The 16,723-nt window shown below is 53.1% G+C and overlaps 1 protein-coding gene across 4 annotated transcripts in view; it reads left to right on the top strand.

The window, feature by feature from the left end:
• CDH22 (cadherin 22) overlaps positions 1-16,723 on the top strand; it is a 77,500-nt gene that overhangs the window by 52,362 nt on the left and 8,415 nt on the right. For all 4 annotated transcript variants that reach the window (XM_051803449.1, XM_051803450.1, XM_051803447.1 and 1 more), the window contains 3 exons: positions 5,926-6,062; positions 13,116-13,237; positions 13,512-13,629. In XM_051803449.1, the coding sequence (XP_051659409.1) occupies positions 5,926-6,062; positions 13,116-13,237; positions 13,512-13,629 (377 nt within the window). The remainder of the gene's footprint in view (positions 1-5,925; positions 6,063-13,115; positions 13,238-13,511; positions 13,630-16,723) is intronic.

Raw genomic sequence — 16,723 nt, 5'->3', positions numbered from 1 at the left:
AGGATGAAATCAGCCATGGCGTGCCAGGAACTGTGTATGCGAGTGCTGCACCACTTGCACTACTGGGTGCTGACTGTTGGATGTGTTCTCGACATACCTCTGCTCACCTTGTGTGACTCTCCAGTCAGGCCACGTGTCTGACTTCTTTCTGGCCTCTGAGCATGTGGCTGTCAGCTCACACGCTTCAGGAACCTGGTCTGTCCCCACGTCTGTGTGTGTGCACGTGTGTGCATGTGCTTTTTCACTTGACTGTTTCTAGCACTGCTAGAAACATAGATTTCATTTTCTGACCTGTAATTGTAGGAAAGGGGCCTTGGGGATAGAACTACTCTTATTCTTGTTTTTTCTTGTTCTTCTTTCTGTTTCCCTGTGGAGCTTGCCGCATTGTTTGCAGACAGACCAAAAGAAAGCAGGGGAGGGAGGCTCTCTACTGCTGTGCAGAAGGCTATGGGGACTTGAATCAGAGAGAAGCAGATTCAAGTACTGCGCAGGAGCAAGATGGTTAGAGCCCAAACTTTGCTATGGGAGTCTCTCCTGCAGTGAGCTCAGCACCAGACTAGGCAATGCCTCGTGCTCAGGCACAAAAACCCAGCCAACAGGACTCCCAGGCATCTGCTGCAGCTTGGGAATTGCCATGTGTTTTCCCTCGTCAGGCTTGATGCATTCGAATACATGTCCTCCCTCCAGCTATCCCCAGGCAGGTAGCTCATCCTGTGTCCCCCATGCTCCCCTGGGACACTTGGTCTCTATCTGTCCATCCCTTCACTCCCTGCTGTCAGGAGCAGTGGCAGTGCAGCTTGGGTGAGCCTTCCCAGCCATCTTAACACAGGCCAAGTGGAGAAGTAGGTTGATATTGGTCGTGCTGATGCAGCACCAATGCAGGAGGAAGGTGCAGTTGAATGTCTCCTGCTTTCCTGTCCTCTGGCTATCCAGGCAATTTAATAAAATACTTTGCTGCGTAGGCAGCTGCTCACAGCTTCAAAGTGGTGCACAAACATTAATGCCAGCACCCTGCAGCACCAGGATGTGACACTAACCCGTCAGCAGGAGATGGCAGGAAGTCACCTCGTGTTTCAAGTGTGCTGCTCCGGAGTACAGTCGCCAAAAGCCAGCACTTGTACTTCACCTCTGATACATTAGAGAGCAACTGGTCCTGACAGCATGACCAGCATTTGATCCTCGGCTCCTTGAAGTTGGAATGAACCCTTTGAAGTTGCTGCAGTTCAGCGGATCCCTTTAACTTCCTGCTCCTCGTCTGCCGGAGGTGGGAGCAGAGGCACGACTGTGCTTCTGCAGTGGCTGCTCTCCTGGACTCTGGTCTGTGTGTTGGCTCTGCCTGTAAATAGCAGAGAGCCACAACCTCCTGTCATATCGAGATGCACTCTCCCCTTGAGGCAGGGAAGAACAAGGATTGCCAGAGACAGCAGAGCAGAAATCAGCTCTGTCAGGGTTTCCAGGTCCTGCTGACACCAGGCTGCCAGTAACGAGGTTTGGGAGGTATTTTTAGCCAAATGGGAAGGGAGGTGCCCTTGGCTCTTTGTTTCCAACCTCAGGCCTGCAGGAACAAGGCTGTGTGATGCCTACTGTGCTGCCCAAAGCAGCTGCCAGAGGCACATTCCAACCTGGTGGCTCCCCTGCCCTCCTGATGATCCACAGGTCCCACAGAATGTGGTCACTTGGTTTGAAAACAAATCCCATCCCACAAGCCAGGCTGGGTGGCAGTGACCTGTTACAAAGATGTGAGGGCTAAAGGGGTGTCCAGCTCCCCTGTTCTTGGGGGACATCCCTGGGGCTCTGCCTGCTGCCCCACTCCAGCTGCACATGGCTACAGAGCCCCTGGTACCTCCTTGCCTTGGGCAGGAGGAAAACTGGGGCACCCAAGGAGCTCCCCATATCTCAGAGAAGGCCACCCTCCCAGCAACACCAAAGGGAGCCATGCTGAGCTCAGCACAGCCAAGGGGTTGTATGAACCTTTGCGAGGCACAAAACTCACTGTGGTATCGGTGTGGGAAATGCCCTTCTAGAGGTCCAGTTCCTTTTATTTTATTCTATCCTTGGGTTTTTTTGCCTATCAAAAGCTGGAACTGTTCCTTTTCAGAACAAATTTAGTTTCCAGTTGGCTTTTTGGCTTTAGCTGTGTATTTTCCGGGCGTAGTGCAGTTTTTCTCAGCTGAGCCATTGTATGAAGTAATACAGTGATAGACTGTCTGTGTATGTGAGGCTGTTTGTATGGGAGCCTTTTGTTTCTCTCTCTGCAGCGGGAGCCTGTGCTCTGATTGTGTATGTTCCAGGCTTTATCAGCACCGGGAAGATGTTGCTTGGGATTTAAGGTTCTCAGAGATATTCTTGTTTGGCGTTCGCCAAATCCGGAGACACGTGTTGGACATGGGCATTTTATAGCCTGCAAGAGCACAGCAAGAACTACAACCTGCTTCAACACAAAAGGCAGAGGAGGAAAAAACAAACACAACAAAAAGCTTTTCACACAGTGTTTGAAAAGCTCCCTATTAACAAAACACATGGCTTAAAATGTGCTCCTTGGTGCGTTCGGGGGAGAAGTGAAACAAACTGCTTGAGAAATGCATTCATGAGAAAGATGAGCACCAAGAAAGCTGTCGAAATTAAACAGTCACTTGTAACATCCAAACCAACAGGCAGTGCCAGCAGGAAGAGAGGGAAATGGAGTACAAGGTCTGCATCCCAATCAGAGCTGGGGACTGCGGTTCCAGATATGGAGCACCAGCTGCAGGAAGGATGGGCACAGGTCCTGTCTCTGAGTACCTGAAGGATAAGGGATTAAATGCTGCCTCTTCCCAGGTGGGACCAGTGAATATGAAGCTGGAGGAGCAGAGGTGGAGAGGCTGGTTGGTGAAGGTCGTATTGCACAAAATGATGGGAATGAGTGCAGCGGGATGAGCCATAAGCTATTAGAAGGTGAGCTCTGTTGTGTGATCTGCAGCTCTGAGAGGGTTATGGCTTTGGGGGGAGGATGGATGTCCCTGTGGCCCCACCAGTCCCCAGCTCCCACACTAGCCTAGTGCTTCAGAGCCTCCCTGGCACTGGGACCTGCAGAGAGCTGCAGACCCACCTCCACAGACACAGAGCGTGGCAGCAGGCTCAGCCCTGCTACTGTGGCCAAGGCAGCACATCGAGCTCCATCTCCTTCCCCACTTCATTGCTGAGGAGGTGGCCATTCTTTGCAGCAGTGGTGACAAAGGGATCAGATTTCTGGTTTGTTTTTCCCTGGCCATGGGGTACAGGCAGTGTGGCCTCAGCAGACAATTCAGAAGCGACAGAAGACAACCTCAACAGCAAAGCAATGAGAAGCATAAGAACAGGTTCTTGGTGGCATGACATGGAGTGCTCCCTGCCATCCTCTTGCCCTCCAGCCAGGCGGGCAGACCTGTCAGACGTGTCTGGGCTCGGGGTGTCTCCCATCACTAACTGGGTTTTAAAGTGTCTCCCATTGCTGACTGGGTTTTTCTGTGTAGATATTTTTTACAGACATCTCTGTTTATGCAGCAATGACACAAGAGTGATCAAAACAGGCATGTGCTTACTCAAGAAGCAGGGAAGACGTGGGGAGGGTGAAGTACCATCTTGAACTTAACAATATGAAAAAGTGGAATGGAAGGCAGGACATGTTTGAGGTCGGGTGATGTGGGAGAACAATGAAAGCGGTTATGTAAATACATCAGTTATGCTATTGGAAAGGTATTGGGTGTTGTGATCCCAATTTCTGTTCCTCTTTCCAGCAGAACATTGAACTGATGTACAATTCAGAGCAGCCAGACCTCTTCTTTCCCTTTGCAGTGAGCAAGCAGAGTGGATGAGAGGCTGTGGTACGTGCCAAGACAGTGTCACTGTCCCTTCTGGAACTGGCTGTGTGCCTGTAGAGGCTCTGCTCCCAGCTGAGAGTTGGGGCAGAAGACACAGGCAGTCCCTGGCAGGTAGTTTGGAGATGCCTGAGCTTGTACTTGGCTTTGTGTGACAGATGTCCATCTCCTCTGAATGCCAGGGGGGAGGAGGCCACGTGGGTGCAGAATGTGCTAGAATGTGGCTGTGTGCAAATGCAGTTTAGATAGATAGTGACTTCTGAATGTCTTTCTTTAGCTACAAGCAAGTGCTGTTGTATTTTCTCTCTCATTCCCCCATCTGTCTGAAAGGGAGAGGGCTAGGGAATGTAACATGGAACTGTATAACACATTAAACAGCATAGGAATGCCTCTGTGTGTGCCTCCATCAGAGATGGAGCTGTGTGGATGGACAGGATGTGTAGGAAGCACTCCCACTGCAGCTGGTCCCCTCCCAGGGCTTGGGGCAGAAGAGCAGAGGGCCATCAATGGTCATCCTTGCATGCAGAAGGTGAGCTGATGTTCCTTGGCTGTGAGCCATGTAGATGATGGACCCACAGACCACAGCTGGACTCTGGCTGCCACACACAAGCCCTTGGGAAAGCTGCCCTGCAGCATGCAGACCACTTCCCCCCATCCTGAACCTGCTGCTGGCCTGGAGCCTGTCCTGCTCAGCTCCTGTCCAATGGGGCTTCTCAGTACTGTCCTACCTCATCAGCTTTCCAGTTTGCTTTGTCCCTACATTTATCTTCCTTCTGTGGTCGAACATGTGACTGAAGGCTTTAATTTATTCACAGCCCTCCTTTTGGTAATTTATCCTTTGTACTCTTTGCTGTCTTGTATTATTTAATTCTGTGAAGCACTCTGGGATTCAGTGTGTGTGAAAGATGCTGTACACAATAACATTATGCTGTATTGTTTGTGATTTGCAGGCCTTCTGGATTTCTAATTCTGATTGCAGTGGTGGTGTGTGTTATTTGTGCTATGGCTGTGCTCAAGGGCCTCAGCTGGATTGGACTTCCCTTCCAGCCCCTTCCCCCAGGAACTCACATCTCACTGTGCCCTGATTTAATGTTGGTTTGCTTAATTCTGTGTGTAATGGCTGCAAATGCAGGACATGCCGCTGGGACAGGTGTGGGCTTGTGGTGTTGTGGTGAAGGCATGGGACTAAACCTGGTGTGTGACTCCTTGTGAGATGTGGGGTTGCCCTCGGGGAGAGTGGGAATCGTGTTCTCAGGAGGTGGCACAGACAGCATGTGGGCTCCACCCCTCAGGGACGGGGCTGTTTGAGGCAGCACTGGAGCAGCTGAAGGAGAAGAGTTAGAGCTGCCTGTGAGAAGTCTCTGCTGAGCAGTTGGGGACAGAGCTGGAGGAGCTCTTCAACCTGTTCCTTGTGGGAGTGGGAAGCTCAAAATAGGGCAAATCTCGGGGCTGCTGGCATGATGTGCTGTGTTGATGGGGGGGTGCTGGCTGCTGCCCACCTCTCTGCTGCTAGGATTGCTGCACCAGTTGCACAGGTTCAGTGTGGGTGCAGAGGAGACCTCATCCTTTGTGCCTGCTGTAACTGCATTTCAGGGTGTCCACAGGTCTGGCTCATGTGTGCTGTTGTGCTGCACTCCAGGTCTCTCACTTGGGTGGATGTGGTGGCAGGATCAGCAGAGAGGGTAGCAGGTGAGGTGCACATGCTCAACTTCAGTTTGGGTTTGTACTTTTCCTGAACCTACAGCTCTGAAGCTTCCCAGAGTCACGAGTGAAGTTATAGCCCACGATTTCTGTATCACTCTGTCTAACCAGAGCATAAGGTTCCCATCAGAGCAGGTTTTCCCCCTTGTCCACGGTCTGTGCATAGTTCCACTTCATGCACCGAAAGCCACATTTTCATTTGACTTGAGAGCTCTGGGCTTCCAGCCTGGCAGAAACATGCCCTTCCTGTACCATCCTGCAGCACAGGAAGAGCATGTGTTATATTCCACAGGCCTGCTGTGTTATATTCCAGTACTTCTGGGGCTGATGGCGAGGGTGGGCTTGGCACATCCAGCTGCTCACCATTTCCCCTTTTGCCTGGTCACAGGTACGCCATCGACCGCAGCACGGACTCCGAGAGGATCTTTGACATCGATGCCAAAACAGGTGCCATTGTGACGGGAAAGGTCCTGGACCGGGAGACAGCAGGGTGGCACAACATCACTGTCCTGGCGATGGAAGCAGGTGAGATGGAGGAGGGCTGTGTGGAGAGGGAGAAGTATGGGTGCTGTCACTGCAGGGGTGGCCAAGACGCGAGTGTTAATCAACACTGAAGTAAAAAACATAAATGCAGCAGCACTGAGTCTGACATCTCCCTAGACAACCTAAAAATACTCTTCCAGACTCGAGCATTAATAAGGGAGCATGGTCGAATAGTATGTTTGATGAACACTAATCAAATTTGTGTTATCTATGCGCCATCTCTGCCAGTCATCCCTGTGCAGCTCCTTCCCCGCAGTCACACCTGCTGAGTGGCACTGGGGGCTCCCGGGGGGGATGTTCACATCGCCTGCATCCCCCAAAATCAGTCATATGCTGCCTGTGGATGTCCCATCAGCTGGAGCCCTGTGGCACTGAGTGGCTGTCAGCACTTGGTTCTGCTGGGGCTCATGCTGTGTGGGATGGTCCCAGCACTGCAGCAGTGGGAGGGGAACTGTGGGGGCAGAGTGTCCCAGGCATCATGCTGGGAAACAGAAAGGCATTGCCATGTTCTTCCAAATTTTCCATATTTTGGATATGCAAGTCACCAGGGCAGGCTGGGCCCTGCTGTGCTCTGCCTTCCACCCCACAGTGGGTACCAGGGAGCCTCTGTGGCTGCAGAGCACCTCCTGATGCCTGCTGATGTGTGCCAAGGCCTGTCTGTCTGTGGGTAGGAACCTTTCCCAGGCTTCACTCTAGGACATCCTCAGGAGTTCTGATTCTTGGTTCTTTGCTTGTTCTTGAGCATTGAAGGTGCTGTTCACGTTCAAGGAGCTGAGTCAGGGCCTGACTTGGGTCCCAGCAGTCAGATCTTGCCGCCCATTCCAACCAGGCAATGGCACAAGCCCCGTGGCCCAGGGAGAGGAGGGTCAGTGGCTCTGGTCAGACCCCTGCTGCCCGGGGGGATGTCCCTGCCTCTGCCTCGTGTCACAGCCCCTCTGTGCTGACCCTCTGTGCCGGCTGACCGGGGTCACCCTGCCCTCTCTGGCTGTGGCACTGGCACTGTTGGGAGCCCTGGCTGGCCTGGAGATGGGCGGGTGTGTTGGCACTGCCTGGCCATGTCAGAGGGAGGGCAGCCCACTGCTGAGCCATGGCCCGTCCTGGGGGCTCCATGGGGAGGCTCTGCTGAGAAGAGGGGAGGGCGGCATTGCAGCACAACTCAGCATCCAGAGGAAACGTGAGGTGACAAGAATCAGAAGGACAATATTTACACGCAGTGGCTAGGATTTCAGAACAAGTCAGTAAATGCTGTGGCTCCCCTCTGGCAGAGAAGCCTGTCAGGCTGGATCGCTTCAAAAACCAGGGAGACTCTTCAGTGCTCTGACTTCTCCCGTGGTGAGCTCTGACTCATCCGTTTTAACTGCCCAGACATCCCTCCCAGTGACATTATCCTTAACGTTTTGTAATCATGAAATATTAATGACTGATATTGAATTTAAAGTACAATTTATGTCTGAATCCTCTGGCAGAAAGGGCAGTTGTAAAGGTACAGCCTTCTGAGTGATGGAGGGGTTTCAGAGGGGGCTGTGCAGCAGCTGTCAGGCTGTGCCTGGTGAAGTGGGGTCAGCTGCAGCAGTGGGAACGTGGAATGCAGGGCGACTGGGAGCCTCCAGGCTGGCAGCAGCACAACCAGCAGTGCAGTTCCTGGCACACAGGTGTCGGGGGCCGGGGGTGCTCACCATGGGCATGCAGGGGCTGCTGCACCAGGCTGGACCTTACCAGGTACAGCAGAGGCAAGTGGTAAAATATTCCCCTTCCTCAGTGAGATGTAAACTTGGCAGGAGGAATGGAACGAGCCAACTGGGCATCCTGCTGCCCAGACTTGTGCCTGGCACTCTGGCTCATTGGGGATGGGGGGAACCCATGCCCACCTGATTCCCTCAGTGCCAGGCACAAGATGTTGCATCCCTGTGACCGCCTCGAGCTGCTCTCCCAGTCTGCTGGCAGGGCTGTCCTGAGCAGGGTTTGACTGCTGGTGGCTGAAGGACAGACAGCCCTCTGGCAGCCCTTGTTCCCGCAGGGAGCCTGTGAGGCTCGAGCAGCTCCATGCAGGAGCTGTGCCCCGACCCTGGACAGTCCTGTCCTGCAGCAGAGACTGTGTCCAGGGGCACGTGTCCCACCTGCAGATACCACAGAGTGCATTTGCCTCTGAGAGCAGTAAGAAAAGCTGCAGAAGGTACCTGGCTGTGCCCATGAGCTGGCTGGGCTGCTGCTGCTGCAGGAGGAGTGGAGGCAGCTCTGCCCCCCCAACCAGGCACCCCCAGCATGAGCTGCCTTGGCCAGCCAGGGACCACTGGAGTGTTTGGCCTCACAGTGTGGCAGCTGGCAGGAAACATGGGGGCTGTTCAGCTAATCTGGCCTGGGACCAGGCCAAGCACTTCCACAGATAAATCTTCATCTTGCTTGCAAGCTGTTTACCTTCCTTGGGCTAATATTAGTGATTCTCTTCCTGTTTTCCTCTTTGCTCATGTAAAATGATGAGGCCTTGACTGCTGTGTCCACTGCTGGTAATTGAGATGATAAATCTTCCTGCTGGAGACTGGCTTTAATCAGAGCATTGTGTTTGGATGCGATTTAATGACTCTCATGCTGCTGAGTTTGGGCAAGACTCAGGAGAGGTGAGAGCCATTTATGTGTTACTTGGCTTAACTGCTGCTTCCACTTTGTATCCCCTCAGCAGGGAGCCACGTTCTCAGCTCCAGCCTCTGATGTAGCCTCCTGTCAGAGGAGCCATACCCCTGGCATGCCCCTGCTCTGTCCTTGCCACCAGTGCTCTGCTTTGCAGGCAGGACCTGCACCAAGAGCTACAAGAGCTACAAACCCACCCTGTGCTCCCCAGCCATGGCATCGGGGCTGGAGGGCAGAGTGGCCCATCCCAGTCTTCTGCTCTGCGTTTTGTTTTCCCAATTCGCCGAGGTACCAAGGAATAAATTCCACTCCTGCCTCTCCTGGCTTCCTTACTAATATAAAAATTTTGAATTCAGTGTTGTACCAGCTTGGTGTTGACACAGAAGAGCAGGTCGTGCGCTGTGCCCAGCAGTGTCTGTGAGCTGGGCTGCCCCAGGTGCTGCTGTGCCCTGGGCTCTCCTCAGACCCAGAGAAGCTGTCAAGCACCCCTTGGTGTGTGAGACCCTGCATGGCTCTATGCAGGCAGGAGGGCAAATGGCACGTGTGCCTCAGCAATGGCTGGACAGGAAAGGTTTGGGGGTAAAAATGCAAAGCGCTTTATTGTGAGTTTGTGTGTGGGTTTGGAGGAGTAATAGCTGCTGCATCCTAGCACAGTAACTGCTGGTTCCTCCTTTCCTGCCATGACAGGGGTGGTTGAGTATCCCCGGTCCCCTCCCATCCCTGTGAGCTGCTGCTGCAGAGCTCCAGCCTTGGTGAGCAGTTGCCCAGAACTGCCCAGTGTTGGTCCTGTTGGCACTCAGTCATCCACAGCTCAGGGGGAGGGCAAGTTGGCATTTTGTGTCTGAACATTCAAGATGAGAATATCGTCCTGTTTAGATTACTTCCATGATTATTTACATTGAGAAAAATACTTTGGGATGTGGCTGAAGCATTTGAGTGTTGAGCCAGAGTGTTGCTGTGCAGCAGGACTGTGACCATCTCCTGCTCCAGCGTCCTGACACTGCCTGTCCTGTCCCAGCACTGCCTGTCCTGTCCAAGTGCTGCCTGTTTTGCCATGTGGCACCTGGGCGTGGGGGGTCCAGCTGGCACTCAGTGCATGCCCTGAACCATGCTGGTAATTGTGTTGAAGCAAGTGCAGATGCAGCAGCATGGAAGCGCTGGGCAGGATTCCGTCCCCCACCCGCAGCAGCTCCAGTGGCTCTGAAATAATTCTTCCCATGTTGGCAAAGGCAGCTGCCAGTCACCAGCCTGGATCTCCCGTGCTGCACGGCTGTGCTTCCAGCATCTCCCTCTTGTTCTGTGTATTTTCCATGTCTCTTTCCTCAGTCTTTTCAGATTAATAGCATTCCAACTCCTGAAGGAAATGCAGAAAAACGGCATGTTTAATTTTAATTTAGGAAAGCATTTAGGTAGCAGCCTAGTTTCCTCGCTGCTGTCAATCAGGTTTTCTCAAGGCTGACATCAATTAGTTTAAAAATATTGAATGTAATTTTGCCTGACACAACATATTGCAGCCACTGCAAAATATAATTTATTTTAGAAGAAGAAATAATTAAACTAATTTGCATGTCAGTCAGCTGAGCTGGAATACCAAGGAGAGATGCTGCAATGGAAGGTGGCTTTTTTGCTTTCCAGTTGCCCTCAGCCTGCACGTGCCACCCTCGCCCCGGCCCTGGGCCAGGTGCTGCTTGGCAAAGCCCTGTGAGGGCAGGTTGCTGTGCCACCCACGCAAATAGCTTCATCCACCCCCTCTGCTGCTCTTCCTGGCACTGGAACCTGCTTGCTGAGCCTTTGCCTGTGTTCTGGAGCGTGTGTTGGGTGCGTGCACACAGGTAGAGAAAGCACAGGTCAGAGTTTCTGGCCTTGCAGGCTTGAAGCCTGCATTAGTCAAGTGCTTTGTGCCTTTCATCACAGATGTACTCCAACAATCCTAATCGCACTTCTTGCTGTCATAAATTCAGTTTGTGCCACGCAGTTACAGAAAACGTATTTCAGATGTTTTGAAGATAACTTTTATCAAGTACATCCAACCATTTTTTATATCTCCCACCCGCGACTCCAGGTAGTGGCTCAGAGGAAGAGGGAGATTGATAAAGCATTTGGGGAACCTTCAAATATACACTGTACAGCCAAAAAAAAAAGAAGCTGCTGTGGGCCTCGCTGGAAAGGTAGACAAGGGTGCAGTAGATGCGTTTCTAACCTTGATGTTTCTGGACACGTCAAATTTTAACCTTGTCACTGACCCAGGAGTGAGCGTGAGCCTCAGGCTTCAGCAGTTTTGGAAGGGCCAAAAGGAGAGCTTTGGTATGACAGGGTGCATTAAGAAAGGTCACTGTGCTGTGCCTGGGGGAGTGGGACGTCAGGCAGGGCTCGGTGCGGGTGCTCAGCTCTGTGCAGATCCTATGGGTGACTCCACGCACGCACAAAGTGCTCCCGGCAGCTGCAGCTGGAGCTGTGGAAGAGCACGGACCTGTGGTTCTGCTTGGCTCTAAACGTGCTGATCACATCCCTCCTGAGGGGCTCTGGGAGGTGGTCTCGAAGTGAAGCTGCCGTGCTCAGGCTCACCTGGGTGCCCAGAGCTGGCCCTGCAGAGCCTCCATGGCACCCAACAGGTTCTGAGAAGTGTTTGGCAGCACTGGGATTGCCTCCTGCTCCCAGCCAGCTCAGACGTTGTGGAGCACTGAGGGAGGAACCCCACTCCTCTGGGTTACAGTTAGGAAGGGGAAGAGGTGGGGTTTTGGGCTCTTCCTCCCTTCAGGCTCTTCTTCCTCCCTTCTCTTTCTGCCTTTCTTCCTGTGTCGGCAGTGCCAGCTTGCTCCAGAGCTGAGCAGCAGGGATGGTTATCCATCTTCCTGTGGGCTGAGGAGGGGGTGATGAGATGCTGTCGTTCTCCTTCTTGCAGGAATTGGACCCTTTTTCCTCCTGCTCATTTGTGGGCATCAGGCGCGCACCCCTCCGCCTCCCCAGGCTCCCTTCTCGCCCTGCTGCCTCCCCCTTTCTCTCTCTCTGAAAGCAACTGCAGTTTATTTCACTGCACCAACATGCCTTTTAAAATAACACATAGTTCCAGGCTTTTAGTCACGACTTCTGCCTCCCTCCCCCAAAAACAACCATCTAGTTACCAGAGCAGCTGGTCTGGGTGAGAGGGAGTGATAACATGAGAACGGGGTGAAGGCAGCTCTGGGGAGGGGGCTTAGATTCCCAGCTAATTATGGAGCAGTGCTAAATCTCCTCTCCCCTGGGTCCTCCCCCACCTGATCTGCAGGGGCCAGTAATAATGTTATAGACAAACAGGCAGCAGAACTCCTGCCCAAGCGTGGAGAGAGGCATTAGTTCTGTCACAGGTGCAACCTCTGGGTAAAACAAAGGAGGTGGAGTAAGAGGGAGTTCTCATTTCTGGGCATGTATGAGATGCTTCAGCAAACATCAGTCCCTCCAGAGTGATTTATAATCCTGTGGCACAGTCTCGGTGTCCCTTGGAAGTTGTGCTCAGGGCAGTGATGCTGCAGTGAGTGGAGGTGGAAACACTGTCCCCGTCCCACCTGCGGACTGAACCTGTCCCAGCCAGCGGTTCTATGCACCCCAAGGGAGGAGGGGCGTGGGCTGTGAGCCCCTGGGACCACTGCCTGTGCAAGGCTGGGCTGGCAAGTGTGGGGTTGGGGGGACTGCCCTCAGTCTTACTGGGTGACCCCCCTCATACCAGCTGGCGGGTGGTGCTGGGTTCAAGTTGAAGCTGCTGATGACAGTACAAAAAACAGTGTCAGCATGAGAGACTTGGGTCCCTCAGCATGAGGCAGGAGCCCTGTGCCTCAACGGGGCACAGTCACCACCAGGTCACCTGGGTGTAGAGGAGGTGGAGGGACAGATCTCACCACCACCCTGTGCCCTCAGTTGATCTCAGCTGTTTCACATGCTGGCTCTGTTCACTCTGCTCTCGGATGTTGCCACCAGCCCCCAGGACCTATGGGTTAGGATCCAGGTCAGGGGGTGATGTTCTCATGTCCTAACCTTCTTGTGCCTTCTCTGTGCTGTTTGGCTGCAGCACAGATCCTCACCAGTGGTGACTGGCCCTTATGGCCAGGACTTGCTCTAGGCTGTTCAGCATTTTCAGGGGTAGGTCAGGCTGATGGTGATGTTTCGTGAGTCCTTGGCACACAGCCCAGCAGTTGGGATTCTTTACAGGGAGCAATGAGGCTGAGTGATGCTCTGCAGGTGCTGCTGTCCTGGAGATGGTCCGTGCCACAGGCAGAGATGCAGTGCTGTGTGTCCCTTGGTGCTGTGTGACCCTCAGTGCTGTGTGTCCCTCAGTGCTGGCTGCAGCCACACAGCCACCAGACTGGGATGGGGAGGGTTGCTCACTGACAGCAGTCAGCACTTTGTGCTGAAGCCCTGCTTCTCTTTCTGTTTCAGATAATCACTCACAGGTGTCAAGGGCCTCTCTCCGTATCCGTATCCTGGATGTCAACGACAATCCGCCTGAGCTCGCCACTCCGTATGAAGCTGCTGTGTGTGAGGATGCCAAGCCAGGCCAGGTAGTGGGTGTCCCCCAACCCTGGTCTCATGCTGCAGGCAGTGCTCTGGACCAGTGCCAGCCTGCCAGTCCATCTCCTTCTGCCTGAGACTATTCCCATGCAGCCCCTGTCACGCTGGGAATTGCTCTGCCTGTGTCCCACAGCCGAGCCCGTCTCATGGCTCATCCCATGCCGTGGCCTCAGCCAGTGATGTCACTGGCTGGACCCTGCGTGCAGGGCCCTGGGAGAGGCTGCAGATGCAACCCTGGTGCTCACCTCTGCCCTCTCCCCACAGCTGATCCAGACAATAAGCGTTGTGGACCGGGATGAGCCTCAGAGCGGCCATCATTTCTACTTCACGCTCGCGCCTGAAGCCACCAACAACCACCACTTTTCTTTGCTGGACATCCAGGGTAAGTCCTGCTGCACCCCTGGCCCATCAGCCCTTGGGCTGAGTGGCACCACTGGCTGTGAGGAGGCAGATGGACCGTGGGCTTAGGGTCTGTCTGTGCCAGGTGGAACTCCAGGTGCTTTGGGCATGCCACAGGGCTTCTTGCCAACCTGAAATGGTGGGACTGGTCAGCTAGCAGCTTGGATTTCCTCAAGGAGGCTCTGCCAGCTTTATTCCCTGCTGCAAGCAGCAACAAAGCTCCTCTCGTGCTGTCTGGTTAAGCCTTTGGTGTTTTCAGGGCTCTCGATCCCTTTCTTCATGTGGAATCTCCAGCCTGCCTGCAGGCAAGGAGATGATGTAGATTTATAGATGAACACACGTTTTGAGTATTATGATTTATCCCTCTACAAGGTAAATCCTGGAGCATGGGTCATCCTGGGGCTGCTGTGTGGGTGGGCAGCCCCATCTCCCTGACAAACAGGCAGTGTGGTCATACCACAGCCAGCCCGTGGCCATGGTGGGTCCTCTGGGATACAGCCTGCAGAGCCTGATTCCCTGTGAGGTGATGGCTCCAGGATGCAGTTCCTCTGCTTTTCCTGGGGCTCATCCTCTCCTTTGGGACATGCAGCCAAGCATGTCTATTCCTCCGGGGTTCTCTGTGTCCCTGGACTCAGTGGCATTTGTGTGGACCATAACAATCCAGAAAAGTAGTTATCAGGCTATTTTTGACTGGTGTTTAAGGTGCATTTAGGTGCTGATTGCAGCAGTAGGTATAGCAGGGACCCCTGCAGATACCGGGACCTTCTCCAGCCAGATGCGCACGCACTTGTCACAGAGGCCAGCCCTGATGGAAGCTAGCAGATCACATTGAAATTCTTCTTTGGTTTTGATTGGGTTTTCTTTTAAAACCATTTTCTGTCTCTGCTTTTGCAGCTTCATCTGTCAAAAGTCTGGTTTAGTTTGTTCTAAGCTTATCAGAGGAGCCTTCTGCTGACGTAAGATCCTGCTTGCTCAGTTCAGTTCCGCGTTATTAGGGACAGTCAAGCTGGAAAAACTTCAGATGTGATGGTAGAAGGGCTGGGTATTGTTTTGTGTCCTGAGAAGCTCAGCTGTCCCTGACCTGAGCCCCTCCCCCTGTGCTCAGGGGGCAGCTGTTTACAAGACCTTTGCTTCTTATCATGTAAGAAGGCTTTAATCCTCAGCAAGATTTTGCCCCACACCCAGTGATTAACTTCCCTCCCTTTCTCTGAAGGACCTTATGAAAATGTGCTTGAGTGCACTGAGCTGCACCCGGGTGTCCATCCCTGCCCAGACCCTCACAGGGCTCCAAGGAGCCCAAGGCCATGCTCCTGGCTCTGGGCCAGGGTCTCTACCATGGCCAGTTTGCCATCCCAGGGCCACCACTGCTGTTCTGCTGATCTGGCAGGGCATGTGGCCGGGGGTGGCTGGGCTTGAGCAGGGGCTGCTTGGTTTCCCAGCCCTGTGTAGGGGTCACACCCCGTTTGGGCCTCTGGGGTCCACCAGCCCAAGAGCTGGCATTGTAGTAGATTCAGGACATTGGCTTGTGTGCCACCATTTCCTCCAGAGCTGCTGCTCTCTTGAGTGGGATGAGGCTCTCGTGGCACGGGGTAATTCTTTGCGCTAAACGATCCCTCACGCTTTGCGTGTGGTGTAACACTGCATAAAATGAGTAAAAGCTGGCATCACCTCCGCCTCCTGCTCTTGGGAAAACAAATGTTGTTGCTGCAGGGTTATTCCCAGAGTGTTTGCAGACCCTCCTGAGTGCTGAGCAGTGCTGTCTTCCACAGCAAGCGGAGGTGGCTGCCTGTGCAGATGGAGACACCCCTCATTTCTAGCAGGCATGTGTCTTGGTGCCATCTCCCTCCCTTTGATTTCTGCCCCCTGCTCCAATTCATCAAGTGCCCTGGGTACACTTGCCTTTGCCACTCCTCTCACAGGTCCCCTTGCTGCATCCTCCCTTGTGTTCCTCCATTGCTTCCCTCTCGTGCATTCACCCCTCTTGCACTTGTCTCTACTCCCCCATATAAATATCAGTGGTGACAAACTGCTACCACCAGCCCATCTGTTTCTTTGTACAAATTTGTAGCCAGTTTTGAAACGTGATTTATAAATATTGCTTTTGCAGCCAAGGAGTGACACTGATGGATGTCAGCACAGATGGATTCGCTAAGCTCTTGCTTAAATCCGTGTTTTTTTTTTTTGCTTTGCACCTACTTCCCTTGGCTCCTTTATGGCAGCAGAAAGCCACCTCAGGAGGTGACTTGTCCTCAGCACCACCTTGGGAGTGCTGAGGACAATGTTGGGGCTCCTTCTGGGGGTCCCTGGCGTGGGGTCTGCTCAGGCAAGCACCTTGCTGGGCAGAACTGACCCCGTGCACAGCTGGGGAAGCAGAGCAAGTGACAGGCAGGTAAAGGTTTGAGTGCAGAGCCCTGTCCTGCGTGTGGGAGCACAGACAGGCAGGGTAGGGCCAGAGGGGACGCTTTCTTTCCATGCTTTTGCTCTGCCCAAGGGACTGCTCACAGACTTCCCGATTCTTCAGACAAGGAACAAATGTCACCTGTGGTAACAACAGTCACGATCCAGAAGGAAGATGCCCAACAAATGGAATGACTAAAGGAAGAGATGGAATTAGAGAAGCTGACCACGCTCAGTTCCAACTGGTGCCATTCCAAAGACATTTGCTATCCTCTGTCTCCTAACTCGCCTTTTGCTGGGTCTTTCTGGTCTGAGAAAATTGATTACAGAAGGATCAAAGGCAATTAAAGCCTGAAATCATGTTCTCCAAGAAATGCTAATTGTGTCGGAAGGAATGGTAGAAGGCATCCAAGCCCAGCAACCTGGAAGGAGTGCTAGGTAATATGGAGTGACACATGGAGCTACTGACTCCAGGGCTCAAGGGCTAGGCAAGCAGATGTCTGAACTCTCTGCAGGTCTCATTAAGAGCATGTAATGGGTGATAGAAGATCTGAAAATTGTAACAATCAAAAGGAAAATGTTAGGATTTGAGGACTGCCTGAGGATAGAGGAATCCGCTTCCTGCCCCACAGGGATGCCACTCTCAGCACAAGCAGCACAGATGCTGGTTTGACCCGGGG

This window comes from Manacus candei, unplaced genomic scaffold, assembly GCF_025592945.1.
Source record: "Manacus candei isolate 608988 ecotype Guabito, Panama unplaced genomic scaffold, ASM2559294v1 h1tg000057l, whole genome shotgun sequence".
Lineage (NCBI taxonomy): Eukaryota > Metazoa > Chordata > Aves > Passeriformes > Pipridae > Manacus > Manacus candei.
Note: the sequence above shows the minus strand (reverse complement) of the source record. Positions and strands in the feature narration are given on the sequence as shown.